This window comes from Physeter macrocephalus, chromosome 9 (genome assembly GCF_002837175.3).
Source record: "Physeter macrocephalus isolate SW-GA chromosome 9, ASM283717v5, whole genome shotgun sequence".
In the NCBI taxonomy this organism is placed as follows: Eukaryota; Metazoa; Chordata; class Mammalia; order Artiodactyla; family Physeteridae; genus Physeter; species Physeter macrocephalus.
The window spans coordinates 75,180,217-75,193,593 of NC_041222.1; the positions used below are offsets into that span (position 1 = coordinate 75,180,217).

The following is a 13,377-nucleotide window of genomic DNA, read 5'->3' on the forward strand; positions in this document are numbered from 1 at the left end:
CCTTTGCAGCCAGGAAAGCAGCTTTGGTTCTCTTTCCAAAGAGATATTTGGGGTCAGCATCAGCTACAGGTTAAGAAGAAGGATGTGTGGTTCCAAGCAATCCTCTGTTCTTTTCTAATATTATGTCCCAAGTTCCCTCACCCATCTACAAGGGCTGTCAGGGCCGATGTCAGTGGCAGACATCGTCTGATGCCTGAGGTTCAGCTGGGAGCAGCCTCCCCGACTCCTTCCTCGCTTGCAACACTGGAAGGGACAGATCCTAAACAGTCTTGCGTGTACTTAGTGTGAATCCTGCACCACTCCCCATCTCACACCCCACTTTCCCATAGACAATAGACACATGGCCAGAAGAGGATTAAAATCAGCTTTATTGATGAACTGAAGAGCACAGCGGATCTGAGGCCCAAGCAAGGTTTCTTTCCTTCTCTCTGAAGTGGTGACAGCTGAGGGCAGTGGGTGGGGCTCACCAAACTTACCCACCCTGCCACAGACCGAGGCTGGAACGTGGAGAGCTGAGTCCTGGGTGGGCCCATCAGGGGCAGGTCCTGCTGGGTCTGTTTACGGCATGGAGACTGGAAGCCCAAAAGCAGGTCCGAGAGAGAGAGAGAGAGAGAGAGAGAGAGAGAGAGAGTGAGAGAGAGAGAGGGAGAGAGAGAAGCAGGAGGACAAGTAAGCAGGGTCCTTTAGCACATTATCTCCACCCAGTAGAGAAAGGCGGCCCCAAGAGTCTCAAGTTCATCAACCACAACCATCCCGAGGTCACCCAGGTGGAAGCTTCTCCCCAGTCCTTTCCTTCCAAGCTGAAATATAGTTAGGAGATCTTTACCCTAATCGGCTGAGCAAGGAGTGTATGAATAAGGAAAAGGGTTTCTCCCACAAGGTGAGGCTGGGTTAGGAGCCTGGGCTGCTCAGTGAACAAGTGGCCAAGGGCCATTTTGTGTGAGCCTCCCAGTGTGCAGACACTAACACAAACAGGTGCTGGCTCGGGACTGACGCCTGATACCTCACACCTGAACACTGGCCACTGAATTCCTTTTCTTTCCTGTGCTCTGGAGCTCAGACCCCTGAGGACTGCTGAGGAAGAACTTGACAGACTTCGCCCACCCCCCAACCCCCAGATGGGTGAAATGGATGAAGGAGATCAAAAGGTACAAATTCCTAGTTTTAAGATGCATAAGTCCTGGGGATGTAATACACAGCTTGGTGACTCGTTAACAATTCTGTATCGTATGTCTGCAAGTTACTAAGAGTCAGCAATCTTAAAAGTTCTCATCACAAGAAAAAAAAAATTTAACTACGTGAGGTGATGGACATTGACTAAACTTATTATGGTAATCATTTTGCAATATATACGTATATCAAATCATTACGTTGTATACCTAAAAATAATATACTGGTATATGTCAATTATATCTCGATAAAACTGAAAAAAAAAAAAATCTTGACTAGGCCACTGCAGCTAGGGTACAATTCAGCTGGACACCTATGGTGTTCCTGCAGTAGAGTCCCTTTTATTCCATTCAGAGTAACACCTTCTGATTTAACTGTCAGGTGTGGAGTTGTTAGCTTTGTGCCAAAGCAAAGCGGAGGTCCTTTTAGGCCATGCATGGAGGGGATGACAGGAGTAGAATAGCAAGATTCTTCCAGGGCCTGTGAACAGATAGAAGTTGAATGGCAAAGTTGCAGAGCTGAGTCTGAGGTAGCTCTCTTTGGCACAGGAAGTGAGTACATACTAACAGCTGCACTCTGAAATCCTTCCTCCTGCCTGTCATACAGAACACCTCTTTTCTGTTTTTTTTCTGTGCTTTTCTATTTCTATCTTGATGCCACTAATTAAACTACAGCTGTCTTTTATATTTGGGTGCATTTCTAGTGCACTCAATAGTTTTCCTTTGAGCCTGGGTGACTTCTGCAAAGGAAGGGTTAATCCCATCCATTACCTGTGATTTTTTTTTTTTTCCATACTATCACCATTCAAGGGTGACCTCATTTCATGGTAGCAGATGGCACCTTTCTGTAGTTTCCAATGGACTATTTATACAACTTTACTTTGAATAAAACTAAATGATTGCAGAAACATTTTTCCCCAGAGTATTTTTTATTAGGGATTCCTGCCACCATACTAACATATAAAACAATCTGGATGTTGACACAGAAATGCAAATTTCACTATACAAAGATAAGGCTCCAATCACAGGTAACATGGCCCCCAACTCTCTAGTATTTCAATGAAATCAATTCATTTTGACTTCTTCCCAGAGTTGTCTTTATAAATAGTAGACAAACCACAAAATATATTCCAGATACATAACATTTTACAATATGTTCCAAGCACAGACAGAAATACACGATACTTCACCTACAATTTTTTCATGATCCAACTTGCATTAGCACTAAAGACAAGATTGTGTGTGTATATGTATTTGCCATATGTGTGTGTGTATAAAACCACAAATGTACACAAATGGTAGTTTTCATGGAAAATTGAAACCTTTGAGACTGTGGGTTTTATCCACTATGATATCTGAGAGGGAAAAGGAATAACATGTCACAAATTTCTCAAATAAAAACAACTATGTGTGAAGGGCATATCAGTTGTGTGTATACAAATACACACATATATACAGATTCATATATAAACACATATACCAATAATATGGAATATACATATACTCACACACTTGCTTTGAATTCTGTATCTTACTGTATTATATATTCTCCATCTTTGGAAGCAGTCTTTTCCTCATTTGATTCAGGCAACTGGTGACTGTCTTCTAAGAAAACGTAAGCAGATATTTCAAAAGACTCTGATTCTATCCCGACAAAATGGCATTTCGGGATCCAAGTTTTACTTTTGGTAGCTATTGTTTAAATTCTGCAGACCCTATCCTGTCAACTCCTTCACTTAAAAACATTTCTATTCAACACTGAAGTTTTTGCCTAAGAGAAAAGAGATGTTAGCTAGAAATGTTAAAATTATATATTTAACATTCCTTACTATAAATCTGCTTGGCTGGACTATGTGTGATACTTATTCTGTCAGTATTTTTCAGTGTTTTATGATGGCTAATATATTAATTCCCTAGTTTAAAAAAATATTAGTTAATATTAGTGTAAAATGGCAAGGGCTAGATGATTTGTTATGGTTAGAACGTCAAAGAAAATTATTTGAAGCATGATTAGAAGAGGGAACTAATTTTTTGCAGACTACACTGGAGTACCCTTATGTAAGAAAGTATGACTTTAAGTCATAAACAAGGGGGGAAAAATCTTCAGCTTCAAAGGAGGCCATTTGCAAACTTTTCCAAATAACCTATAGAAAATATACTTCTACCTTGGTATCAAATTTCAGGTATCAAATATTCTTTATTAAAGAGTAAAATCACTCAATGCACATGAGAAAGAACATGCTATAAACTTAATAGCAAATTATACTATAGTTTGCTCAACTGAAGCCTTCATGAGCTGACTTTTAAAACTTATTTACAAAATTAAATGTCTAATAAAGCACTTAGAGCTCCATGAATGAGTAGGACTGGAATGGCCAATTTGGAGATTATGTAAATGATAGACTTGGAGTTAGGGAGAGATTATAGGCAGCCCAATCCCTTTGAAAATATTCCATGCCTTCATTTACAATCTATGGAGAAATCCCTATGCTCTATGCCCTAAGCTCCATACTCTTTTCTTTCACAGTATTGGTAAGTACTGTGCATGGAAAGCCTCAGAGCCCTTCTGTCATGGATTTAATCGTATGAAGGAAGGTACTAGAGCATTTGTCTCATCTACTGTCTAGTTAGGGAGTCATTTCACTACTTCACCCAAGCTGAAATGGTATATTGTCTAATGAGTTGAGTCCCTTCCACTTTTTTAATGAGAGCCCCAATTATGAATGAGTTAAAATCTTAAGGAAACCAGGAAAGAAAAAGAGTATAATGACCGCCACAAAGAAAGATCATAGGCATTTATCAAAAAGCCAAAATCCATTCTCTTCACAGTCTTTTTCACTCTTTTTCTCTCTCTTTCTCTCTCTCTCACACACACACACACACACACACACACACTCACTTCTTTTAAAGTTTCTTCCACAGAATCTCAATGAATGGCATGAGGGACCAAAAAATGTGCCTTCAAGTTTCTCCACTTTTATTTAGATCCACTTAAACATATTCATGTCAACTTGGACAGTGAGTATACTGTTCTTTACATCATCCAATACCTTGCATCACCATCAATTTCATAAAATAGATCATTTGTCTACCATCACATGCCTACCAGCCTCACCAGAACTCTTGTTTTGCAACTTACCAGTTGTCCATTTCCCATCTGCTTCCACTCTTGGGTTAATGTACAATGATATGCAATTAACTAGCATCTCCTTTAACTTTTTTCCTTTAAAGTTTCACTTTCTTTTAAAAACATTCTATTTCCAGAGCCAAAATATATGGACAGGATGCAAATGAAAGTAACAAGTCATCTTGTCCAAATACTTTGAAAAATGGACCCTGTGTCCACTTAATGCTCTCAAATTCTACTTCCTCCAGTTCCATCATCCGTTTCAGAAGCTTACTTTCTACAGTGTTTTTCTACCTATTTTCTATCTCATATGCAGGTAACAACAAATTATGTTCAGCCAAAAATATTTTAAAAAACAAACCAGTGCCAAAACATTAAAAAATTCCTGACATACCCTTTGTGCATTAGTCTTACAATCTGTACACTTAAATAACTCCAGGAGGCTTCTTTTTTTTTTTTGCTAAAAATTTACCAAAATATTTTGAACACATAAAAATATTTTTAAAAAAACAAAAGCAAAAGCCCAGCATAAATTTAGTTGTATAGGCATTGGTTAGAGAACATTGTTTTCACTAAGGATTATATTCAAAAAAGTTTCTCTTGGGTTTTTACTAAAACTCTGATTCTGAACCTTATAGCTTATAATGGTGTTAATGATTAAAAAAGGAGGAAATCTAATTCAGCTCAATTTATTATAATAGATAAAGAGTATGTCTGTACTATAATAAAAAATAAACATATTTTTGGTTATTTAGAGGCCATCTTCCTGACCTGTAACTAAAATAACTGTATTTGATTTAAACTTATTTACTTGCAGTGAATTATGGAAAGCTAACTTAAAGGTCTGAATAATCAGTTATGAGTAAGGAACACCTGTTGATGGTCCTGTGACCATTCAGAACAAGGCCTTTGCTGAAAAAAAAAAAAAGAAATCACTAGTATTGAATATAGCCCTTAGTCATATGAGATATGAGCTTTATGAGCAACCCAGCATGTAAAGAACGAGGTTGACTTTGCCAGCCACCCACTCCTTGAGAGGACAGTAGTATTCATAGTGAAACTGCTCAAACTCGGGCGTCTGGCGGATTTCACATAAGAAGGAGAGATCAATACCTGACTCCAAAAGGAGGAGGAGCAGGGGGAATACAAAGAGCAGCAGGCCCAGGCCCACCACAAGGAGCCGGGAAAAACTCTTGACCAGTGGGTTCACCCGAATATGGCCACTCAGAATGTCATAGCTCCATGACAAAGCTTGGTGAGCCTCCTTCAGCTCTTCTTCTTCAGCCATTAAAAAGGCGTTTTCATCTGCTTCTAGTTCCTCAAACGAATCTGTGTCTTCTTTTTCCAACTCCAGCCTAGATGGACAGTCAAAGAGCATGTCAATCTCATCATCATCAGTGGGGGTAGGGAGCAGGCTGGCACTTGGGTTGTATGCCAGTTCAGAGATGGTCAAGGGCTCTTCTTTTATTTTATCTTCCTCTTCACTTGAGGGCTCTTCATACTCATGGGATTCCTTTACTGGTGAGCTGGAGGTCAAGGGGGCAGAAATGTCATCTTCTTTGGGTAATGGAACACCTGTAAAGAGACATATTTTTCTTAATTTTAAATTTCAAGTTTTCTTCTTCCACAAAAACCTGTAAATGGAAACAAACCAAAACTAACTAATGAATGGAAATTAGGGAATCCATGAAATTGTTCTGTGGAATCCTGACTTTTAACAAAGTCATTTTTAGTAATAGATCCTATACCATAAGTTCTAAGGTCAACATGTTAAACCCAAGATAACCAAAATACCTCAAATGGTTGGCAGTATTTACAATATTTACATGTGCAATTATGGTCTGAAAACCCCCAACTTTGGTCATGTTTACAAGAACAAAATGACAAGAAATCACTATTGTAATTTTGAGTAGTGTCTTTTGGAAGTCAACACTGTCATCCAATAAAGTATTGTAGTAAAATTAGTCTACTATCTAATGGGATATTTTATTACGTTATGTATTTTTTCTAGTCTTCATTCTAGGCACAATTTTGTGGTTTCTCGTTTCATATAACTGCAATCATATCTGTATGAACAAGTTTACATCTTGTTCCTTTAACATTTTAACTTAGACATTTTCTCTGTTGACATAAACTCCCACTGGCATTTATAATGGTTGCCAAATTTTCTACTTAGTTAATACAATAATAGTTGCCTATTGGCAAACATTTAGATTGCTTTACAGTTGTGAAAAAAGAATGCTATGAGACATCTTTACATATACAGCCTTTATCACCTCTTGTTTCAGCTCATTTGATTGATAGATGTCTGAAAGAAAAATTGCTTGGTCAAAAGGTATGAATATTATTTCTTACCCTTTATTGGGGGAGAGGTATTTCTCAACCCTTCATTTTATAGATGGGAAACCCTTCAAATATCAGGCCTAAGGCCAGTTCTCCTAATTTTGAGTCTTGGGTTCTTAGTAGGAAAGGTAAAATCAAAGAAATGTTCCCCAGGAGGGATGTACAGTATAATACCAAATTGGTAGCCAAGTACATTAGGTAACTGTAAGCCTGCTTTTAATGAACGCATTTCAGTATTTCCCTCTCTTCAAGATGGACAGGAAGTGATGTCACCAAGATGCCAACATTGGTTGTTCCTGACTTCTCTCCCCCTCACAGGAAGAACAACTAACAACCATTCACGGACAAGACACCACTGAGAAAATCCTAAAACATGGAAGTGAGGCTGAAGTACCCTCCTGTACCACAGAGACCAAGACAGACTGCATTGGGAGGGTAAGAGGAATGGCTATGCTGATCACACTGCTTCTCCCATAGGCTGGCACAACATCACACTGAGAGATCTCCTCAGAGACTCCAGTTCCTTCAGTGGGAAAAGAGAGCCAGGGGTGACATCCAGCTCCCCGCCTAGCATTGTGGGTCACTTTATGGGAGCCCTTACTCTGTATTTCACCCCCCAGTATCACAGGGGAATCTGTGGGGCTCAACCACTGGCGGGGGGGCTTCCAACAATCGGCACTCAGATCTTGGCAGACTGAGTTCCTACCTGCAGAGCCAAGTACTAGTCCCAACCAGTGGCTGTGCTCATATGCAGAACCTAGTTGGTGTGGTGCATCTAACCAGGGAAAGGACTGCCAAATGCAGATCCTCAGAGGAGTTTTGACAGCCCTGGAGCCTGGTCTGCTCACAGCCAGGCAGAAGAACTGAGTCATAACCCCACCCACTGTGGATCCTAGATCCCTGTCCCTTCCAACCAGAAAGCCTGTTTGGAAAAATTTGGGAGTTACCTGAAGTGGGCTCTCCCAGTCCTACCCAGGCAGGAGGGCTGAGTCATAGCTCCATCTGACAGGAAGGGCTTGTAAGAACACCTGGAAGCTGCATTATCCAACCACACTGGAGCTGAGAGGTGGGCAGGCAGAGCTGATTGCTTTTAGAGCAAAGCAAGTGGTCCAGTTTGGCCATGGAACTTGCGGTCTGGATCAGATTGATTGAAGACCACAAACAGAGTGGCCTAGGAGCTGCTTCTCCCACTGTGCCTAAATTAGTTTATGTAGGGAAACTAAGTCATAGTCCAACTCATTGCTGAATACAGCCTTCAGCTTATCTGACCAGGGAACCTTACCAGAGCACACAGAAAGCTGTGTAGCCCATCCAACAGCCCTGCTTAACAGTGGCATTTGAACCAAAAGTATAGCCCATGGCTTTCCCTGTCTGCAGAGCAAAACTGGTAGTCTCACCTGACCAGGATATCCAGTAAACACTCTTGCCTGACTTGGGTCCCCAAACAATGAGCCATGCAGGCCCTGGGTCCCATCCTGCTGCCCTACCAGGGTAGGGAAGTTAATTCATAGCCCCATTTACTGCTGAGTATAGTTCCTAGTCCTGACCATCTAGTAAGTCTGACCAGAAAATCTAGACGAAAGAGCCTATACTATAGGCTCAGTTGGGCATGGAATGAAGCCCTCAGTCCTATCCAGCTGTTCTCAGCCAGTGGCACACACCCCCATCCACAATCTCAGAGCTTAAACAGTTGCCTTGCCCCCAAATAGACTCTAATAACAGGTCTCACCTGCCCAAGGATACAAACAGCAGACACCAGAAACCCAAACTGAGCTGGCTGATGAATCCAAAGCAAATCTGCAAAGTCTGGAAGAGGAGACCACTTACTCAAATGCACAAATACCAGCGTAAGGAATCAAGGACCATGAAAAATCAGGTAAATATGACAACACTAAAGGAAACTTAAAAAGCACTAATAACCCTAAAGAAATGGAGATCTATGAACTGTCAAAGAATTCAGAATAATCCTCTTAAAGAAGTTTAGTGAACTACAAGAACACATGACAACTAAACAAAATTAGGAAAGCAATGAATGAGCAAAATGAGCAGCTCAACAAAGAAACAGAAACCATTTTTAAAAACCAAACAGAAATCCTAGACCTGAAAAATATAATAACTGAAATGAAGAAATCAATAGAGATCTTCAAAAGAAGACTCAACCAGGCAGAAGAAAGAATCAGTGACCTGGAAGATAGGATATTTGAAATTATCCAGTCAGAGAAGCAAAAAGAAAAAAGAATGAAAAAAAGTGAAGCCAGCCCCAGCCCATAGGACTTACGGGACACAATGAAAAGAAACAATATTAGTATTAAAGGAATTCCAAAAAGAGAAGAGAAAAAGGACAGAAAATATATTAAAGACAGTAATGGCTGAAAACTTCCCAAACCTGGGAAGAGAAATAGACATCAAGAGGCCCAAAGGATCCCAAATATATTGAACTCAAAAAGGGCTCTACTGAGACATAAATATAAATTGTCAAGAGTCAAAGACAAAAGAATTTTAAAACCAGCAAGAGAAAAGAGATAAGTTAATGTAAGGGCGCCCCCATAAGACTACTGGCAGATTTCTCAACAGAAACTTTTCAGGCCAGAAGCTAATGGCATGACATATTCAAAATACTGAAAGAAAGAAACTGTCAACCAAGAATACTATACCTGGCGAAGCTGTCCTTCAGAAATGGAGGGATAAAGATTTTCCCAAACAAACAAAAACTGAAGGAATTCATCACCATTAGACCTACCTTACAAGAAATGCTAAAGGGGGTCTGTTAAGTGGAAAGGACACTAATTAACAACATAAAAAGTAAGAAGGCAGTGTAAAACTCACTGGTAATATAGTCAAAGTTAGATTCTGTACGGTAATGCTGGTGCACAATTCACTTACAAATCTAGTTTACAAGTTAAAAAACAAACGTAAAAATAACCATACCTACAATGATCTGTTATTAGTTATACAATAACAAAAGCAAATTGTAATATCAATAACCTAAAATGTGAGGGGGAGGAGAAGTAAAAGTGTAAAGCTCCGGGATTGTATTGAAGTTAAGTTGTTATTAGCTTAAACTGGAGTGTTACAATTTTAAGATATTTTTATGTAAGCGTCACGGTAACCACAAGGGAAAAACCTGTAGTAATTACAAAAGGAACATGATAAAGAAGTCAAAGCATACTGATACCACAAAACATCAAAATAAGAAACAGCAGGGTAAGAAACAAGGAACAATGGATCTACAAAACAGCCAGACAGTAAGTAACAAAATGGCAATTGTAAGCCCTTTTTAAAAATCAATAATTTATACATAAATGGATTACATTCTCCAATCAAAAGACATAGAATGGCTGAATAAATTAAAAAACAAGATCCAATGATATGCTGCCTACAAGAAACTCACTTTAGATATAAAGGCACACATCAACTGAGAGTAAAGGGATGGAAAACGATATTTCAAGCAAGTGGCAAAAAGAAAAAAAAAAAGCAGAGGTAGCAATACTTACATCAGACAAAATAGAGAATGGACTTGAGGATACGGGGAGGTGGAAGGGTAAGCTGGGACAAAGTGAGAGAGTGGCATGGACATATATACATTACGAAACGTAAAACAGATAGCTAGTGGGAAGCAGCCGCATAGCACAGGGAGATCAGCTCGGCGCTTTGTGACCACCTAGAGGGGTGGGATAGGGAGGGTGGGAGGGAGGGAGATGCAAGAGGGACGAGATATGGGGACATATGTATATGTATAACTGATTCACTTTGTTATAAAGCAGAAACTAACACACCATTGTAAAGCAATTATACTCCACTAAAGATGTTAAAAAAAAAGACTGTAAACTAAAAATGGTAAAAATACACAAAGAAGGTAATGATAAAGGAGTCAATATATCAAAAAGATATAACAATTGTAAATATTTATGTGCCCAACATTGGTGCACCCAAATACATAAATCAAAATCTAACGCAGCTAAAAGGAGACATAAACAGCAATACAATAACAGTGGGGACTTTAATACTCTACTCACAACAATGAACAGATCATCCAGACAGAGAATCAATAAGGAAACAGCAGATTTGAGCAACACTATAGACCAAATGAACCTAACAGACATATAGAGAACATTTTGACAACAGCAAAATACACATTCTTCTCAAGTGCACATGGAACATTTTCTAGGAAAGACCATATGTTAGGCCATAAAATAAATCTTAGCAAATTCAAGAAGATTGAAATCATACTGAGTACCTTCTCTGACCACAGTAGTGTGAAACTAGAAATCAATAAGAGAAAAACTGGAAAGTTCATGAATAATGGAAATTAAACAATCTCCTGAACAACCAATGGATTAAAGAAGAAATTAACAAGGAAACAAAGTATCTTGAGAAACAAAAATGCAGATACAACATACCAAAACTTATGGGATGCAGCAAAAGCAGTTCTAAGAGGGAACGTCAAAGCAATAAATGCCTACATTAAGAAGCAAGAAAGATAAAAAACCCTAACTCTATGCCTTAAGGAACTAGAAAATGGTGGTCAAACTGAGCCCAAAGTTAGCAGAAGAAAGGAAAAGCTAAAGATTAGAGCAGAAATAAAATAGAGAACAGGAAAATAGGAAAGATTAACTAAACTAAGAGTTGGTTCTTTGAAAAGATAAACAGAATTGACAAACTTTTAGCTAGACTAACCAAGGAAAAAAGAGAGGACCCAAATTAACAAAATTATAAATGAAAAAGGAAACATTACAACTGATATCACAGAAATACAAAGGATCATAAAAGGCTACTATGAACAGATATACACCAACAAACTGGACAACCTAGAGAAAATGGAAAAATTCTCAGAAACATACAAACTACCAAGACTGAAACAAGAAGAAATAGAAAGTCTGAGTCAACTAATTACTAGTAAGGAGATTGAATTGGTAATCAAAAATCTCCCAGTGAAGAAAAGCGAAGGACCAGATGGCTTCACTGGTGAATTTTAAAGAATTAACACCAATCCTTCTCAACTCTTCCAAAAATATCAAAGTGGAGGGAACACTCCCAGTCTTATTTTGTGAGGCCAGCATTACCCTGATACCAAAGCCAGAAAGGACACTATTAGAAAACTACAGACCAACATGCCTGATGAATATAGATGCAGAAATTCTTAATACTAGAAAACTGAATCCAGCAGCACATTAAAAGAATCATTTACTGTGATCAAGTGGGATTTAGAGCCGGCATGCAAGTATGATTCAACATACACAAATTAATGTGATATATCAAATTAACAGAATGAAAGAAAAAAATCATATGATCATCTTAATAGATGCAGAAAAAGCTTTTGACAAAATTCAACATCCATTTGATAAAAACTCAACAAATTAGCTATAGAAGGAATGTACCTCAACATAATAAAGGCCATATATGATAAACCCATGGCTCACATCATACTCAATGGTGAAAGATTGAAAGCTTTTCCTCTAAGATTAAGAACAAAGACAAGGGTGCTCACTCTCACCACTCCTATTCAACACAGTACTGGAAGTCCTGGCCAGAGCAATCAGGCAACAAAGATAAATAAAAGGCATCCGAATTGGAAAGGAAGCAGTAAAATTATCTCTATTTGCAGGTGACATTTTTATACATGGAAAATCCTAAAGACTCCACCAAAAGACTATTGGAGCTAATTGCCAAATTCAGTGAAGTTGCAGGATACAAATTTAACATAGAAAAATCAGTAGTGTTTCTATACAGTAACAATAAATTATTTGAAAAAAAAAAGATCTCTTTTACAACAGCATCGAAAACAAAATATTTAGGGATAAACTTAGCTAGGAGGTGAAAGATCTCTACTCTGAAAATTATAAGACACTGGTGAAAGAAATTGAAGAAGACACAAATGAATGGAAAGGTATCCCATGTTCATGATTAGAAGAATTAATATTGTTAAAATGTCAATACTACCAAAAGCCATTTATAGATTCAATGCAATCCCTATCAAGATTCCAATGAAATATTTACAGAAGTAGAAAAAAAATCCTGAAATTTATATGGAACCACAAAAGACCCTAAATAGCCAAAGCAATTCTGAGAAAGAGCAAAGCAGGAGGATATTCATATGTGAAAGAATGAAACTAGACCCCAAACTTCCACTACTCACAAAAATTAACTTGCAGTGGATTAAAGACTTAAATGTAAAACCTGAAACCATGAAACTCCTATTAGAAAACATAGGAAAAAAAGCTCCTTGACATAGGTCTTGGCAATGATTTTCTGGATATGATCCCTAAAGCACAAGCAACCAAATCAAAAACAAGTGGGACTACATTAAACTAAAAAAACTCCTGCAAGCAAAAAACAAAGTGAAAACCTATGGAATGGGAAAAAAATCCAAGCCATATCTGAGTAGGGGTTAATATCCAAAATATATAAAGAACTCATACAACTCAATAGCAAAAAAAAAAAAAAACTCCAAATAATTCAATTTTAAAATGGGATAAAGGCCTGAATAGACATTTTTCTAAACAGGATAAATGAAAGGCCAACAGGTACACGAAACTAGGCTCAACATCACTAGTCATTAGACAAATGCAAATCAAAACCACAATGACATATCATTTCATGCCTTTTAGAATGGTCATCATCAAAAAGACAAAACAAATAAATAAAAAGAGACAGCTACATGTAAAAGAATGAAAGTAGAACACTCCCTAACACCACATACAAAAATAAACTCAAAATGGATTAAAGACCTAAATATAA

General features: G+C 38.1%; 1 protein-coding gene across 3 annotated transcripts in view; it reads right to left on the reverse strand.

Annotated features, from left to right (window-relative positions):
- Positions 1 to 350: 350 nt before the first annotated feature.
- Positions 351 to 13,377, reverse strand: part of LOC114486894 (FERM domain-containing protein 3-like) — a 30,147-nt gene continuing 17,120 nt past the window's right edge. Inside the window, exons 2-4 of one of the 3 annotated variants that reach the window (XM_028494084.2) lie at positions 5,410 to 5,871; positions 2,678 to 2,774; positions 351 to 572 (exon numbers count right to left, since the gene is read on the reverse strand). In XM_028494084.2, the coding sequence (XP_028349885.1) occupies positions 2,701 to 2,774; positions 5,410 to 5,871 (536 nt within the window). In that variant the 3' untranslated portion in view covers positions 351 to 572; positions 2,678 to 2,700. Of the gene's footprint in view, positions 573 to 2,677; positions 2,775 to 5,095; positions 5,872 to 13,377 lie in introns of those variants that run through there. The other 2 variants (XM_028494085.1, XM_055087257.1) reach the window with 2 other exon arrangements.